Here is an 18,811-nt window from a genome sequence, read left to right as displayed (position 1 = left end):
ACTTTAAAATCAGAGAATACATCTGGTCTAGAAAAAATTCTTGAAACCAAACGGTTACCGATCAACCACGCTGTTCTTAAATCACTTAATGCAAATGATGTTGAAATGTGGGTGCAACAAGATGAGGAAACTACTGATCAATATCCTGAAGGCAGTAATGGTGATGAAAATAGCGATAGCGATAGCTCCCATTCTCTTGACCCTAATGTAAATACCCAAGAATACTCTGATGAAGCAATATCATGGGATGATGCAGAAATGGAGACGGTTATAAAATTTCTAGAAAAAAGTCCTTACTTTAGTGACAACTATGTTTTGCAAGCAATGTCACTCCGAAGAGATATAATCATAAAGAAGATACAGAACCAAGAAATTGTAGATTTTCGTGATCGCTTACGGAATATAATGGCAGCGCCCGAGAGCTCATTCGATGAAAATAGAAACTGCAATGAGACTCATTCAATGAATAAATAAAAAAAACTGTATTTTACATAAATGTATGATTTTTATAGATAATACCTTAGGTAATAAATACCTAACAAGTAAGAGTAGATTTAATTTATTTTCAATATTTTTGTTCCTGGTAACAATATTTAACAATTCTTACTTGCAATATATCGTAAACTCAACTTAATATATACTTGAAGTATCATATAGCAATGAATTTCATTGACTATTTCTTCATTCTTAGAAAATTAAAGTTAACTGCAGCACATTTTTTTATCACGAAACTTGAACAGCATCCTCTAATTTGAATGAAGTAGATGTTCAAATTATAGGAGTTGTACTGTACTTTTTATTACTCTCCCCCTTTGACCATTTATATTTTGAAGTATTTATATTGTTTATAATAATCTGCACACACACACACACACACACACACACACATATATATATATATATATATATATATATATATATATATATATATATATATATATATATATATATATATATATAACTTATTGTGTCAGTGTGTCCGTGTGCATTTTTTCAAACTGCATCTCGGCGGAGACGAAAAGTTGCAGAGTGTAAGATGGTGGGTCAAATGATTGCATTGTTTGTGAACCATTGTTATATATGTATATTTTCTTATCCGTCTGACGATAGCGTAAACGATAACAACTGCGACTGAGGTGTTGAATGTTTTAGTTTTGATTCTAGCCAATGGCACGCAAGTCATCTTTTTTTTAACTTTTAAAATCACTACTATATATTAGGTACAATATAATAATCAATAGAGAATATTTAGACCGAGTAATGCCGGACACCCTGCTCGTATTATGTATTTGAAGCGTTGCAAAGGTTATAATAATGATTCGGGAGAGTCTAACAACTGAGACTTCCAGTTAAATACAACGTCGTTTACTTTAAGAAGGATTAATTAAAAGTTTAAAAAAATAAACTACGGCTAACTACATTCTTTTTGTTTTATTATTTCAGGCTTATTTCACGACCGTGACTACCATAATTTTCATAATTCCAGCATTTATAATCATCTTGTGTTACGTCATTATTATTTATATCATTTGGCAAAATGGTAATAAACAATGGTCCGTCAAACCGCCCGTAAGGAAGACATGGTATAGCCGAAAGAGAGGTGAGTTTTCATGTAAGGGAAATGGAAAAGTTTCTGCAAAACTATTGCTGTGTAAGGTCTCTATATTTCTCTCTCTCTCTCTCTCTCTCTCTCTCTCTCTTCATATATATATATATATATAATATATGTAATATATATATGTATATATAGTAAGTTATGAAAATATATATGGCAATTAAGCTACTCAGAATATTCTGCGTTTAATTCTCGTGAAAATTAGTTAGGCTTATGCGAAAAGTTGTGGTTAGCTCGCCTTTTTATATACGCACATGCTATTAAATTTTCTAGCTAGCCAATCAGCTTTCTTATTTGCCGCCGCGCCCATCCTAATCAGCCAATGGGTGGGAACTTAGAGGACAGGTGTGTTTTATGGGAAGGGCAGATATCCTTTATTGTAGTAAGTTGACCTACTTTCAACCTAAGTGCAGGTAGATATGTTGTTTTGTGTTTTATTATATATATATATATATATGTGTGTGTGTGTGTGTGTGTTTGTTTGTGTGTGTGTGTAATTATTTATGAATATGTATGTTTATTTTTTATTTTATTTATTTATTCATTTATTTTCTATTTTTATTGTCAATTTAAAGATTATTTCATATCGCTATCCTAGAGTAAATTTTATCCTGTGCACACAGTTGTTCGCTATTTCTCTCCTACAGTTTAATAGATGTTGGTGTTCTTTAAATAATAGGATAGCGAATTTTTCTTTCAGACATAATCTACATGGATCGTCTTGGTCCCTACATGTACTTGCTTGTCTTACTATTTTCCATTCGACTATCGGCGAACGTCCACTTTCTTTGCTAGTGCTGTTTACATTCGGTGTTTTTTTTTTGTTTTGTTTTTGTTTTTGTTTTTGTTTTTGAACGTACTTTCATGGTCATAAAATTTGGTTTTGAAATCTGAAGAAGTCATACCTACATAATATTTTTTGTTATTCGGGTTTTCGGTGGCAAATATTGTAGCCTGGTAAACTATGCATCTTGTTAGACATTTATTTTGAAGTGGGCAGAGTGTGCAGGATCTACAGTTGCATTTATCTTGTTCATTATTAGTGTTCTTATTTTTATTTCTATTGTTGTTGTTTAGGTTTGGTGTATTATTATTATTATTATTATCATCATCATCATCATCATCATTATTATTATTATTATTATTTCTACTCGTTACGTTTTTGTCCTTGTGTAAGTTTTATTTTTGTCATGTTGTTCACTTTTTATTATTTATTTTGTTATTATTGTTTTCATTGCTCTTATTTAATATTTTGTTATTATGTACTTTAATTATCATATCTAAATTTTCGCAGCAGCTGTATAACTTTAGGTTATTTTTATTGAAGATTTTGTGTAGGGGATTTGTTACGGGGAAGTGCTTTTCAATGATGTCTAGAAATTTCTTACCAACTCTGTTTTTAACATTTGATTGTATGGTGGAGTATACCAGATTATATTTCTTTTTCTTCTATTTTTAATTTTATTATAGTTATTGGTGTTTTGTTGCTTATATTTAATGTCAATATTTTTGTACCCACTATTTTTTAAAGCTGTGTCGTAGATGTTGATTGACTTGTTAAAATTATTTTCATCACAAGTTATTGCTGAGTCTACTTCCGATCGAGTAAGGAATCTGTTTTATAATTGGTGATTGGACTTAGGGTTCACGTATATTGGATTAGCGTTATCTTTAAGTAGGTTTCATATGTATTTTTATCTAAATTTAACGTGACGTCCAGGAAATTTGCTATTTTTATGTTAGCTAGTACGTTTACTTTTAGGCCTAATTTTTTCATTTCTTTGTGTATGATTTTCTTAAATATATATAAATGACAAAACAGCTTTATTCCAAGATGTTATTCATCTTACTATTTATTTCTTTTCCATATCATTGCAGCAACTTTTCGTGGTGCAGAAATATCATTAATATGTAAATTTTGAATATTTTCCGCACTGACTCATCAGGAAAATGTGAACCTTTTTTTACTTTAAAAAGAAAATAAAAAGAATTGGCTATGATCATATAAATTCGAAAAAAATCCGACGAATAGACACATTGTGAGTTTACAATATTAAAACCACGTTTGATTTGAGACTTGCTACGAAACAGGTGATGAAAAAAGTGGGCATTTATACATAGAAAAAGAAATAAATGGTAAGCTGAATAGTATCTTGGAATTTGGAATATAGCTATCATCTATTTGTATATGCTCTGTAGTTAAATTTAACATTAATCGAGCTTCATAAATAAAAGGATTCGTATAAATAAAAAGTGAAATATAATTAAATAAACATTTTTTTCGCTTAAACATATATATGTGTATGTGTGTGTCTGTATATATATATATATATATATATATATATATATATATATATATATATATATAATTCAGTTTCTATGCCTACTTTTCTCCGTCTCATTATCTCATTCTCTCTATATATTCTCAATTTTTCTCTTTACCTTACCCTCTTTCTCTCTAAGACGCTCAAATTATTCAGGGGAATTTCTCAGTTCCGATTGTTATCCCCCTCTCTCTCTCTCTCTCTCTCTCTCTCTCTCTCTCTCTCTCTCTCTCTCTCTCTCTCTCTTCCTTATTACCTTAGTTTCTCTATATATTTTCCATTTTCTCTATTTTTATTTCCCTCTTCCTTTGCCTGACACCTCCTCTCTCTCTCTCTCTCTCTCTCTCTCTCTCTCTCTCTCTCTTTCTCTCTCTCTCTCTCTCTCTCTCTCTCTCTCTCTATCTATCTATCTATCTGACTATCTATCTTTCTCATATTTCTTTCCTTATTTCATCAGGTTTGAAACGCTCGAGTTGTCCAGGATCGGAAGACAGTTGCCGACACATATCCTATCTTGGCGGCAAGAAAGGCGTTATCCCACACGCCACAATACGGACAATTAAAATGACCTTTTTAATCGTTTTAAGTGAGTTTCGTTATTTTATTCGATTCATTTGCCTCCATTTTCGCTGTGACTGCTTTATTTGTGCAATCATTTATAAGAAGAATAATAAATACGAGTTTAGTCGAAAAAGTAATGAGACCGGATGTGCTGTGCGAGATATAGGCGAAAGAGTGATATCTTGTGAGGAGGTGTATAAAAATCACATTGTTAGGGTTGCACGTTTACAGATTCTGACAATGGACTATTCCTGACATCACTTTTGGTAACCAATTTCTGCTCTCGAGTAGTCTGGAGCTGAGACTCAGTAGGAGTGAGTTGTAACCTTTCTTTGTCCTTCCAGTTGAGCTGAGTCCCACTCAACCAATATACGTTTCTGGATTTTCTGTAAATATATATTTCATTTCACTGTTCTCCTCATTTCTTTCTCGTTCTTTTTTCAACATTTTAAACCAGAAAGAAAAGAAAAATGCAGGTACCTTTGGAATTCCCTTCCTTTCCCCTGTTTCCTTGATCGTACACACATGTACATATTTAAATGTAATTTGAACAAACATTTTGCTGTCACACTCACCGTCTAAGTTGTTCTCCTATAAAATCTGGCTTCTATCACAGTAGTCCATTATGCTTCATTGGCATTTCTCGTGATTCCCTTCAGTTCTTTCCTAATGACTCTCACATCGATCTATATATGCACGCTGGACGACTAGCAGTGGATAATCAAGACGTACATTGCTATACCTCAACAACCTCCCTAGTCACCTGATCTTGTTTCGTGTGACTTATTTTTTTCACAATCTTTAGCGGATTACCAAGGAGACACGGTTTTGAAGGTGTGGAGTCCATCAGGTCATAACGATGAAACTGATGGGGGCATCGTAGACAGATCCTTTCTTTAATTTATAGAAACATGACAGAAAAGAATGGGAAAGTCCATTGGGGTGCCAGTTTGAAGGTGAAAGTATGCAGGTTTTTATTTCTTTTTTTCTTTTTTTTTTGTAAGGAGAGTAAAAAGTGGGCCCCGGATTTATTTTAACCAATCTCTCAACTCTCACTTCCCTTATTTTTGTCATTTAGTAAACCGTAAACAATTCCGTACACAAAATGTAAAAATCAATAGTCTAAACAGTTTCTTCTCTTTTTTTCCTGGTTTCACTTCAAATAAGGCACAAGGCACAGTGCCACTTGGATGTAAAGGGCTACTATTTGGGAAAAAAATTGCAGGGACACTTTGTAGGGAGTTGAGCAGCAAAGTGCCTGTTTACACAACACTTAAATTTCTGCATGTCAGTGCAGTCAGAGAAGCAGGGACCTGGGAAGAAATCCCAACATCTAGCAGTTCGAGGGAAGAAACTATTCGATTAGAAGGCTTTCTGGCATCTATGGATCTCTACAGTGTATGGGTGGTATTTTAAAGGGAGTATGAAGACACAGTGGAACAGAAGTTGGAGTTTTGTCGACAGTGCGGGACCTATTAGGTTGGTAACTCTTCTGAATCCTGTCTAGGAGTTAGAGTAGTGGATGCACCAGCCCAAATGTTGCAACCGAATTTAGGAAAACTCGTCCCGGGAAAACTCGTCTCGAGAAAACTCGTTTCCGCAAAACTCGTACCCGGAAAACTCGACTCCGGAAAACTCGTCCCCTTTCGTTAGGTAGGAAAACTGGTACCTTATTGAATAAATATCGATTGAAAACACATTTTATGATCGTTCTTGAAGGAGATATTGTTTTTTTTTAAATAGACTATAGCCCCCCCCATAATATTTTTAAAAATATTTTTACTTGTTTAATGTTTTTTTTTTTTAAATAAAATCGATTTTCTAAGTGTCCGTTTTCTACCTAACTGGCTAAGTTCTTAGTGGTTTCACTTATTTTAAAGCGTTTATTATGTTCATACAAAGTTAATTACAATTTTTTTTGTTTTATTTTAACGATTTTTTTGTAGTAGTAAAAACAATAATAAAAAACAAAACAAAAAAATTTAAAAACAGGGAGCGATTCGATTCTTCGTTACTTTTTTGTTTTGGTTTTTTAATTATGATAGTTTTTTGTCGTTGTTATGCTTTTGTTTTCTCTCATACCAAATGCGTTCATGCGTTATTTAAAATTATAATTTTATCACTTATCAACATTTATTGTCGTCCTTTCAAATTTTGTAAAAATTAACTAATAAATTAAAAGCGAAATATTTTTTGGCGCAAAAGATGCCATGTGCTAATAATCTCTCGTTAACTCATTTTTAATTTTTACTTCAAAATTCTAAAATCAATCATTAAGAGAAAAAGTAATCACTAAATAAATTTATTAATCAATTTTATTGAAAACTCCGCTACCGTTTATCAAGAATCTTTTTAATTTCATTTTTTGTTGGTTGTTTTTCGGAGGGAGATATAGTTTTTACCCCCCCCCCTCTCTAAATTATATTTAAAAAAATATTAAAATGTATTATTTTCTTTTTAAAACCAAATCTCCCTCAGTAATTTCTTTAATTTTCTATTTTTTTTTAGCGATTATCAAGACCCCTACCCTCATGTCGAACATTATTTCTCGTTCTCACGTAACACTCGACATGTTTTTTGTTTGTTTTCTGTGTTTTTTTTTCTTTACCGAATAAACGATTCCAAATAAATTAAACAACAAACAACATAGTCGGTGAGGTAGAAAAATCGATTTTACCCTTTTATAAACAACAGTAAATAAGTAAATTCTTTTTATATTAATATATAAAAAAATATGCGGTCTCGTTTATGAACATAATAAACGCTTTAAAATAAGTGAAACCACTAAGAACTTAGCCAATTAGGTAAAAAAACGGACACTTAGAAAATCAATTTTATTTAAAAAAAAAAAAAACCTTAAACAAGTAAAAATATTATTTTTAAATATTATGGGGGGGGGCTATAGTCTATTTTAAAAACAATATCTCCTTCAAGAACAATCATAAAATGTGTTTTCAATCGATTTTTATTCAATAAGGGACCAGTTTTCCTACCTAGCGAAAGGGGTCGAGTTTTCCGGGGTCGAGTTTTCCGGGTACGAGTTTTCCGGAGACGAGTTTTCCAGGGACGAGTTTTCTTAAATTCGTTGCAACTATACGCCATGCATGGGTGATTGGTGGCCTTATAGAGGTACAGGATGGTTTCAGATGTAATTAAATCTCGTTTTAGTTTGGAGGGGTGATTTAGCTGAGTGTGTTAATTTACAACATAAAAAAATAAAATATAATAATAATAATAATAATAATAATAATAATAATAATAATAATAATAATAATAATAATAATAATAAGTTCGTATATAGTAAAAAAGAATCTATTTAATTTCTACAAAGGTTCATTAAAATATAAGTTTGAATAATTGGGAAAATGTTAGTAATTAATTTTTCATTCATAAAACACAATTAAAATGTCATTAGAATAAAATTTAAAACTACACCTACATTTGACAAATTTTCACTCGTTCACGTGGGTTTAGTCGGTGGAACATTTCTGTGATAAATAAACTACCCAAAGGTTTCAATAAACCAAGAATAATTTTTTTATTAGTAGTCTCAATTTTATGACTTTCTATATGCATCTCAAACAATCATAATTTTGTTTTACAATTTGTATACAGACATGTGATTGGGAAGGTGGATCTGCCTTCAGGCTGAAAACGGCGGATTACTTTTACTGCCTAAGGCGCCACAAGAATTCCTAAGCAATCAAAGAAGAATTGTAAGAATCAAAGAAGAATTGACGCCAAACTTTATTTCACATTAAAGTGCGAAAATTCACGAATTGATTTATACCTCATTCAATTTAAAGTCGACCTTTTCTCATATTTTCTCCCCCTTTGTACTATTTGCAAATGCTATCTGAGAGACCGGACAAAAGTCCACAGGATAAAAACCAACTGGACAAAAGCTGAGAGCATAAAATAAATAGTTAAAAAGATTTAAAAAACACTTTTTAAATTTTACTTTTGATTTAATTATTAATAATGTTTGATAGTATTTTTTGTGACAAAAATATTTTATTGGACTTTTCAAATATTTTTTCGAACATTGTAAATAACTGCATTATTCTAAAGTGTATCTAGCGAATTAACGTAAACTTTCAAGTTTTGTTTATTTTATGAAAACAAAATACGTATCAGGTGCGCTTGAAAGCCAAATTATAACGCAATATTATGAAAATAAACAAATATTTTACTTGCTTGAAATTTATAATTTTAATATATTTCGGAGTTCAAACTCCAATTTTTGTACATCTTTTTTTACTTTCTTTTTTTTTCTTCTTCTTTCTTGCCATGTTATATAGTTGGAGAAAGAAAAGTTAGTTAACAAAGATCCACGCGTTGTCTCTCAGCGGTTTATTTTGATATGTCGGAACGGTGCGGATTAACGCCAAGGGCGTGAGTTCCGTTAGAGAAGCGTTGATTTAATTTGAAGAAAATAAAATACTTATCGGGGTTGCTTGAAAGCCAAATTACAACACAATATTATAAAAATAAACAAATATTTTACTTGTTTGAAATTTATAATCTTAATATATTTCGGAGTCAAACTCCATCCTCAGTATTTTGTATATCTTTTTTCTTTTTTTTCTTCTTCTTTCTTACCATGTTGTAAAGTTGAAGTGCCTCAGTTTGTTGTAACTCTTTATTAAAAATAAAATTTCTAAAATCCATGATTTTTCATCGTCTAGTTGAAAATTAATCACTTTTTCTTAATTATTTTTTATTTTTTTATTTTTTTTATTTTTCATGATAAATAATGTAATTAAAAACGAGTAAAAATAAGAATATCAGTTCCATTTTAAAAATGGTGTCACGCCTTCAAAAGTGAATGCGAACAGCTCTAATTTCAATCTAAAAAAAATGCTCATTTCCTCCCCTCTCAGACTCCACACACTGTCCGAAATAATTGAAGTAATCATTTTTTTTTTATCTTTCAATTTTTTTTATTCTGTGATCATTAAATAAAACAATGGAATTGTTTGACAGTGGCTTTTCAAACTATGAAAGGTTGACTTATTTTCTACTTCATAGCATTTTTTATTTTTATTTTTTATTTTTACTAAAAAGCGTTTAATATTTTTAAAATCCAACAACGAAGTTGAAGTCAATGTTTTCGACTGTAAAAACTAATTTTTTTTTAAAATCTATGTGTAGCGTAACACTGAATTATTTTTTTCTAAAGAATAAAATTGAATAAAGTTTATTTTTACAAGAATGTTTAGACATTTACCTAGAGAATAAGCATAAAAATATATATGAAAAAACACGTTTATTATTATTTTTTTTAATCAAAATTATGCACTGGGGATGAAGTTGGCTTCTTTTTTTTTTTTTTTTTCTGGCGTACTTTTTCGTGAGTTGGCGAGCTGACGTACCAAAAAAGAATTACCAGTTTTGTTTTACAATCGAAAACATTGACTTCAACTCCGTTGTTGGATTTTAAAAATAATAAACGCGGTTTTTCATATATAATTTTATGTTTATTCGCTAGATAAAAATGTAAAAATAAGTTGTTTTTTTCTGTAGAAAGTTATTTTTATGACGGAATGAAATTTGGCGCGTGGTGTACTTTTTGGCGAGCTGGCAAGCTGGCGGGCCCAAAAAAAAAAGGAATTACCCACTAAAAAGCATCACAAGATGTCCATAATATTTCTATTGTCTGATTTGCATAAGTCCTTTTCATGAGCTAAACATGGCTTTTATTTCAATCGTGCTACTAACTACGTCTATTCCCCTACCCCCACTCTTAGTAAGTAAAAAACAAGTTTATTAACAGAACAATGGAGATATATTAATCATTCCTTGATAAGTGAATGCTTAAATATAAAGCCTATTCTTGCTGTAAGTATATATGGTTGCTTATTTATGATACTGAAATAAATATCGATTTAAAAGGACTGGTTGCTTTTCCTCTAAGACTACTGCCTGTGTCTGTTTTGTATGACAAACATAAATCCTTATAATCCTAAATCCTACCCTACTTCTTGTATATCCTAATATATACTAATACGGTCTTCTTGTAGGCGAGATCATCTCTTTTGTTCCAACTGGGCAAGAACCAATTGTCTTTCTCCCCCAAGCAGCTATAAAATCGTGTACATCGCACTTTACATGTACCATGGGAGTGGGGATATATCTTCCGGTTCTTAACCTTAGAAGGCAGAAATTTAAAAATCGATACTAAGCATCTAGAGTTATCCATGTCATTAGACATGCATCATCTATAATATATACCTTCACTTTATAGATTATCTATAAGATAGGTACTTATGAGCCATAGTTTGAACTTATACCTATAGTTATATTAAGTAGAAACTATATTTTTCTTTCCCTTAGATGGGTAAAAGTACTAGTGATTGTGTCTGCATGAAAACTAAAATCTGAAGTTCGAAGCCCATTTTGAATCCTACCCTAGCTCCATGTACTATACTTTTTCCAATGTGTTTATTAATCCACAAACCATATATAATCCTCGTTTAACTCCAGTAAATATTAACGTAAAATTACCACCCTTCCTCATACATACCCACAAGCCTTTCCACTTATAACGGGTGAATAACTACATCTTCCGATCTTACTTATTTTGAGGAGTGTAACTTAATAGCAGATACTAATTACCTTTGATACTAACCTGATTAATCCTAACTACTCATGTGGGGGTGTAGAAATACCTGGCTTTGAAACCAGGCGTGGGGCACACCCTCTCGGTGTTGGACTCATAGCTCTTGTATCATCCATCTAGGAGAAGGAAAACTCTGATGTTAAACCTGTCCCACTGACCTCATACCCCTTGACACCAAACGGAGGGTGGAGGCCTCCTCCGCCCTGGTGGACAACCTCCCTAGAGCTGGTGACTCGATCAAATTACCGGTTTACAAACCTAAACTGCTTTAGGAGTAGGTAGGCTCTGCCTATCGTCCGACTTCCATACCTCTTCTTTGCCTATTAGTCAGGAGTAGAAGTACAATCGCAGGGGCTCATTAGAAACGCTCAGTGCGTGGTTTTGTTTCCTGACTAGGCCAATGAATACCGTCCCCTGCACCTGCCTCACATTTAACAGTTTGTCTGGCTGTTATATTCCGACTGACAGTACAGGAGCCCTAACTCTTTAGTAACGCTTAGAGCGAATGCTCTATCATCAATTGTATAATATCGGGATGGTTGTAGTGCTATGTCATGCATGGAAAGGGACCCTGAATTCATCTTCGGTGGGCATTCCCGAGGCCACATTCCTGTGAATGAGAATCCGGCTGATGGTCTACTTGTGTCGCATGATGGTGACAATGCACATCCACTTTGCCTAGCATCCCTCACCCTAAACTTAAACTATAAACATGACAGCTCAATCCAAAATAGTTATCAAACCAGACACACACTTGAAAAATGCTTTGTCTCCTCCCTTGAGGCTCGCATTTACAAATATCTGTGAACTTAGAATTAAATTAGACGAGGTAGAATTATTTCTCCAATCAAAATTCCCAGATATCTTAGCGCTAACTTGCACTCCTTCCTCCCTTCTAGCCACTTTAATATGACTGGTTATCTTCCACTTTGTCATAAGGACTCTGAGACACATGCACGAACTTGAAGTCTATATTCGTAACACCCTCCCCTTGACTAGGAAATCTAAACTAGAATCAGACGACCAAGCCTTCATGTGCTTTAGACCGATTTTACAACATAGCATTAGCTACTTATATTTTCTTGATCATTCTCCCTCAACCCAAGACTATACTCTTAATCAATCACGTCTCTGACAGTATAGATGTAGCACTCTCCCTAAACACTGACGCCTGACAGTATAGATGTAGCGCTCTCCCTAAACACTGGCGCCCAAATACACGTATTTGGTGACTTTAATGTCCACCCCAGTAGTTAGCTTGGCTTCTCTAACTACACTGACACAGCTGGTAGCATCACACATAACTTTTCTATATCTCATTCTTTGACACAGACAGTTACGTTCCCGACCGGTCTCCCAAATCTCCAAGACCAGCAAGTCTCACTTCAGGATCTAATTCTGATCACAGATGCCCATTGGAAATGCTGATCATGCTGTGATAATGATTTACATCACCATAAACTTTCGATCCGAAGTTGAAGAGCCATTGCTCAAAACAACAAGGTTCTACAATATGCTGACTGGGATGCCATCATGGATCTCATCAGAGATGCTTTATGGGGAAATATCTTTTTTTTGTCTCTCTGCTGAACGTTGCACAAATGAGATCACTGATGGTTCAACGCGGCAATTGAAGCACATGTTTCTACACAGAAGTTCTATAGCAAACCACAATCTCCCCAATGGTTTACTTCTACTTGCGCAGCTGCCATTACTCAAAGGTAGCATGCATACCGCAGATTTATCCGACATAAATCCAATACAAATAGCCAAAAGTAAATAGAAGTAATTGTAAGAAAGAAATAGCCAAGAGAGAATATACCGAAACTACAAGAAAACACATTGAAGCGCAAAAATTAGTGACTCGTGACTTCTGGAAAATCTATAACAGTGCTGTAAATAATGGGCAATCAACAATTCTCCCACTATACAACAATCTTAAATTTGTTTGCACGACATCTTTCAAACTCCTTGGCCTAACTTTCACAGGAAACATGAGCTGGTACAATTACATTGAAAGCATTGCCAGGGTCGCTGCAAAGAAGGTAGGCTCTCTCTACCGTGCTAGAAAACTACTAACACTCGAAAGTATCCTGTATCTCTATAACGCCACCATTCGTCTATGTGTGGATTATTGCTGCCATATTTGGGCTGGTGCATCTGCTACTAGTCTCTCGCTCCTAGACAAGGTTCAAAGGAGAGTCGCCAATCTGATAGGCCCTGAACTGGCATTTAAGTTTCAGCCTCTGTCCCATTGTCGAAATGTTGCATTCCTCTGCCTGTTCTACAAGTATTTTAATGGTGAATACTCTGACAGAACTGCAAGCACTTGTACCCCCACGACGTAGACACCCTCGACAAACCCGACAGGCAGCTAAATCCCATCCCCACACAGTAGAGATCCCTAGATGTAAAAGATCTTTCTACTCCAGTAGTTTCTTCCCCAGAACCGCTAGACATTGGAATTCAACTCCAGGTCCCTGCTTCCCAACTGTACTGACGTGCAGAAGTTCAAATGTAACGTGAACCGACATCTTGTTGTCCAAATCACTACATAGTACCCCAGTAGTTGTTGCCCCTGATAGTAGTCCCCTACACCAAAGTGGCAATATGCCTTGTTTGGGATGAAAATGTAATAAAAAAAACAGGATAATCTGCTTACCTAGCGGTTGCCTGCAACTCTACTTCGGGCCCAGCAGACCACTCCCTCCCTGATTTTCCTCTGCAGACTGAAACCACACTAGATGATCTGAAAATCACCCCTTCTCAAGTACATGATATCATAAAATACCTGGACACCTCAAAAGCATGTGGATCCGATCTCATCCCGGCTGTACTATTTAAAAAATGCTCTACTGAGGTTTCTCCAGTTCTTTCCAAACTTTTCAACAAATGCCTTAATGAATCTTGCTTTACTGGCTGCTGGAAAACCGCTTCTGTGGTACCAGTTTCCAAGAATTCTGGCGAAAGAACTGACCTATTAAATTATTGTCCCATTAGCCTCCTCCCTCTTTTCGCCAAAATATTTGAGTTCATAATTAATCAAGCTCTAGTTCACTACCTCACAGCTGCTGAACTTCTGTCTGGCCAACAGTGTGAGTTTAGACAAGTCCGTTCTACTGCAGATATCCTAACTGTAATCTCTGAACGAATATACCATGCACTGGATAAAGCAGGGGAGGCTAAGGCAGTAGTCTTAGATATATCTAAGGCTTTTGACAGAGTATGGCACGATGGTCTTCTCATGAAAATCAGATCCTATGGTATTACTGGACGAATACTTAACATAATTAAATCCTTCTTAAAAAAGAGAATAATCCAGATTGTCCTCGATAGCCATACGTCAAAATAACATGGTATAAATGTGGATGTACCTCAGGGATCAATCTTCCAACCTTTATTATTCCTGATATTCATAAATGACCTCCCTGATAAAATTGTCTACGAGATGGGTATTTTTGGTGATGACACCATGCTCTATACTAGACACAAGAAGAAAACAAATAAACACGTATCCAAGGCAATGTTGGAAACCCTAGATGAAGACCTCCTGTCTGTGGTGGAATGGAGACAAAAATGGATGATCACATTCAATGCTGCCAAAGCTAAGTTCCTTTCCTTTAATAACTACAAGAAACCGTTTACACCACTGATAGCCATGGCTAATGATACATTATCTGAAAATACTTTGTTCAAATCCTCGGCTTAACATTCATGGGGAACATGAGTTGGAACAAAATACATTGAGTGCATTGTCAAGGCTGCTGCAAAGAAAGTGGGCTTTCTCTACCGTACTAGAAAGTTACTTACGCCTGAGAGTATCCTCTACTTTTACAGAGTCACTATTCACCCACATATTGAGTATTGTTGCCACATTCCGGCTGGTGCATCTGCTATTAGTCTCTTACTCTTAGACAGGGTTCAGAAAAAGATTCGCCAACTTAATAAATCCTGCACTATCAGCTAGGCTTCAACTGCTGTCCCATCGACGAAATTTTGCATCTCTCTGCCTGTTTTACTACCTTTTATACTCCCTTCAGCTTAAATACCCCTGACAACCCTGACAGGCATAAAAATCCCACTCCTAAACAGGAGAAATCCTTAGATGTAAGAAAACCGTCTACTCTAATAGTTTCTTCCCTAGGACTTCCAGATTTTGGAATGTCTTTCCCAGGTTCCTGTTCCCTTGACTGTACTGACATGTAGAAGTTCAAGTGCAATGTAAACAGACATATTGCTGCTCAGCTCCCCACATAGTACCCCTACAAATTATGTTTCAGCTTGTAGCCCCCTACATCAAAGTGGGGTGAAAATCCAATTAAAAAAAAAAACTCATTTTGATTTTGATTATTTAATGTACTCATTATTGCAATGTATTTTAATTTGACATGCAATGAACTAAATACATAAGGTCACAGTGTAGTATATGTTCTAATGCTACACTTAAGTTAATTTGTTCTCAGTCAATGAAAGAGTAAAACTTCTATACTAGGGCAATTTTTATTTTTACCTACATCCAGCGTGCCCTCTTTTGGGAGTTGGCTTCCCCCCTCCCATCAAAAACGACTTTGTGTCACGTTTTGCTCTCATGGAAAAGTAAATAAATAGTAATAAAGAAAGTAGGCTTTTAATATCAATGTCAGAGCGAGAAAAAAAAATGCAACTATAGGTAGATAGACAATTTGTTTATTTATATTGTTTTTAATTGCTACAATTTACATTATTTTATTTATTTGCTTAGCGTTCATCTTATGTTGGAGTCCGTACATTGTCTACGACATTCTACAGGTCTACGAGTTGATAAAAGGGTCGCCCGCACTATCTACATTTATGCAGAGTTTGGCACCATTAAACAGCGCAGCTAATCCAATCATCTATGGGATTTTCAGCACTCGCATCTGTCAGAATCTCAGGTAAGGCAAGAACAGTAATAATGACACTATTCCGTTACAAACAAGACAATAGCTATATACCTATAATAAGGCTTTGCAGACATTATATATATATATATATATATATATATATATATATATATAGAGAGAGAGAGAGAGAGAGAGAGAGAGAGAGAGAGAGAGAGGGGAGAGAGAGAAAGAGAGAGGGAGGGGACAAACCAAACTTCCGGGTAAAGCGTAGAAAAAACTGAAAGCTTGAGGAGGCTTAATATCGCACTATTTCCACAGAGGACTTACAATCATTGCCAGTGATAAATCAATGATAAACGGATGATACGATAACACAAAATAATTTGTAACGGCTATCAAAAGGAGCGTAAAGTGCTGGAAATACGTATTTGTTTCATCCTATATGAAACAAAGTTAAATGCATGTTATAAAAAAAATCAACCCACCACCACCACCACCACCACCACAAAAATTGCAAAGATTATAAATTGTTTTTTCTCGTGTTTATTTTGTTTTATCATCACACTCTGCTGGTGCTCGATTTTGCTGTTATTTTTATTTATTTGAAAGTCATCGCTTATTAAGGCTGAAAACCACTCAAGTATAAAGCTATACGAGATGGAATGTCGGTTGAATGATGACTATTATGAGAGGATTGAAAATGGTGAATCGAATGAACAAACATTTGATTATTTATGAATATGGTTTATAACAAGTATTTGCTGACACTGGGTTTGAAGATCATGTTGTACTCGGCAGAGAAGCAGTCCCAATGTTCTACAAGTGGGAAATTCTTAGAAAGCAAATCTGTTCGTGAAAATCCCGTTTGATGCTAGGCACACAGAGGACGAAATTAATGTTTTTTTTTGTATTTTTTATGGAAGTCGCACTAGTCATGGTGTGAAGCCACTTGATGTAAGGATCTAACACGGAGGAAAAGTGATTATCGCAAAGACAGGAGATGCCTATTGGCCTTAGACTTGAAAAGATCAAAGCTATAATTTAGAGGGAAAACGGTAAGTAGGAAATGAATTCCACAAACCTGCAGTTTTTGGAAAGGAACTACTGGAATGGAAAGCAGTATTACAACAGTAGCGAATTGATGGAGATCACGAGACCTACGAGTCAAACGAGCTGGAACAAAGGAAGCGAAAAATAGATATGTAGTCATAAGATGGGTGCTAAAAGGAAACAGGGATTAGAGCTCAGTCGGTGTATTAAAAAAGTAACTCGATTGAGAATGTGTGGATTAAGAGAGAGAGAGAGAGAGAGAGAGAGAGAGAGAGAGAGAAAGAAAGAAAGGAAGAGGGGTAGACTTTTTTCTACTCTACTTTTTATTATCCATGCTTCTGCAATATCAGATAACCCTGCTAGTATAAAATAAAGTTTTGCAATCTAGCGTATTTACCGATACAAGCGACTTCCGGTTTTGCAATTCGTTGGAAGTAAACAGTGTTACTTCATTTGAAGCCCCCTCTATATTACATTATATTATTTTGGGGGCAATATAATTTACTGAATTCGTGTTTATTATATAGTTTAATTATATTTGGACAAATGCACATTTTTTTCTATCATTATTTTTTATTTATTTATTTAATTTATTTAAATTTATTGTCTTAAAAATATTTTACTTTTCGTATAAAATTTTCTGAAAATATTTTTCTGTAAATTAAAATATTTATTTTAAAAAAAAAAGCCAAAGAAACGTATTTATTTTTTTAAAATCAGTTTACAGATAATCTTTATCTTTTGATCTACATTTTCGTCGGGGACTTCAGATTAACTCGTCGTTTACTTCCGACGAGCTTCAAGACCGGAAGTCGCTTGGATCAGTAAAGTTTAACTCTGTAGCCCAATTTAATCCCAATTTATACTTCTTTTTTTTTTAATAACGAAATTCATATTTTAATCTTTGCAGAAAGATGACTCCGATAAACTGGAGTATTCAGAAATGCCAGCAGTGTTTTGGGTTTAGTAAAAGACGCACCCCGCAGCGGACTTCAACGCTGACTACTGACGACAGTCTTGGAAGCAAACTCACAGAAATAAACGCCGACCCTTTACAAGAAAAACCGGTGGTCACAACCTCTTTGAACGAGAACGAGATGGCGGGGGAGACACAACCGGAGTGTAAACGCAGCAGTCATTATAGGAGGACGTAGTATCTACCAGCGAGAATGAAGGTCTAGTGAATTAACCAAGGGTAGAATTACCTATCCGAGAGGATATATATATATATATATATATATATATATATATATATATATATATATATATATATATATATATATATATATATTCATGAAGAACTTGGCATCAATGCAACGATTGGATGACTGGAGTAATTGCAATTAATACAGAGTGTTTGTTGTTGTTTTATTCTGCCGCTGTTGTTGTTGTTGTATTTGTTGTTGTTGTATTTGTTGTTGTTATTATTATTATTATTGTTGTTGTTGTTGTTGTTGTTGTTGTTGTTGTTGCAAAGTTGGGTCCAATAGAGAAAATGGGACAGGATACCATTATTTATAAGATGGGCCGCCCAGTGTAGTCTTGTATTGTACTTTTTAAAATAATGCCTGTAACGTACAAATTTAAAGTGAAAAGTGAACGCTACAGTCATCATAACATAAATAGTCCACTTTCCGATTCCAAAAACGATTCTTTTGAAAGTTTTACTTGATTTAGTTTTCTATTACTTGTACTATTATTAAAAGAAAAAATATTGGCTCCTAAACTACCAGTAAAACGAAAATCTAAAAATCATAGTAATGAATTCAGATGAAAA

At 34.2% G+C, this 18,811-nt stretch overlaps 1 protein-coding gene across 5 annotated transcripts in view; it reads left to right on the top strand.

Annotated features, from left to right (window-relative positions):
- The window catches only part of LOC145286146 (cardioacceleratory peptide receptor-like), a 351,148-nt gene extending 332,737 nt beyond the window's left edge, over positions 1–18,411 (top strand). For all 5 annotated transcript variants that reach the window (XM_080134875.1, XM_080134879.1, XM_080134878.1 and 2 more), the window contains 4 exons: positions 1,444–1,600; positions 4,397–4,525; positions 15,864–16,035; positions 17,945–18,411. In XM_080134875.1, coding sequence (XP_079991001.1) covers positions 1,444–1,600; positions 4,397–4,525; positions 15,864–16,035; positions 17,945–18,188 — 702 coding nt within the window. In that variant the 3' untranslated portion in view covers positions 18,189–18,411. The remainder of the gene's footprint in view (positions 1–1,443; positions 1,601–4,396; positions 4,526–15,863; positions 16,036–17,944) is intronic.
- The last annotated feature ends 400 nt before the right edge of the window (positions 18,412–18,811 follow it).

Source organism: Euprymna scolopes, chromosome 10 (genome assembly GCF_053919585.1).
Source record: "Euprymna scolopes isolate OS-2025 chromosome 10, ASM5391958v1, whole genome shotgun sequence".
NCBI lineage: Eukaryota > Metazoa > Mollusca > Cephalopoda > Sepiida > Sepiolidae > Euprymna > Euprymna scolopes.
This window is presented reverse-complemented; position numbering and strand designations above follow the sequence as displayed.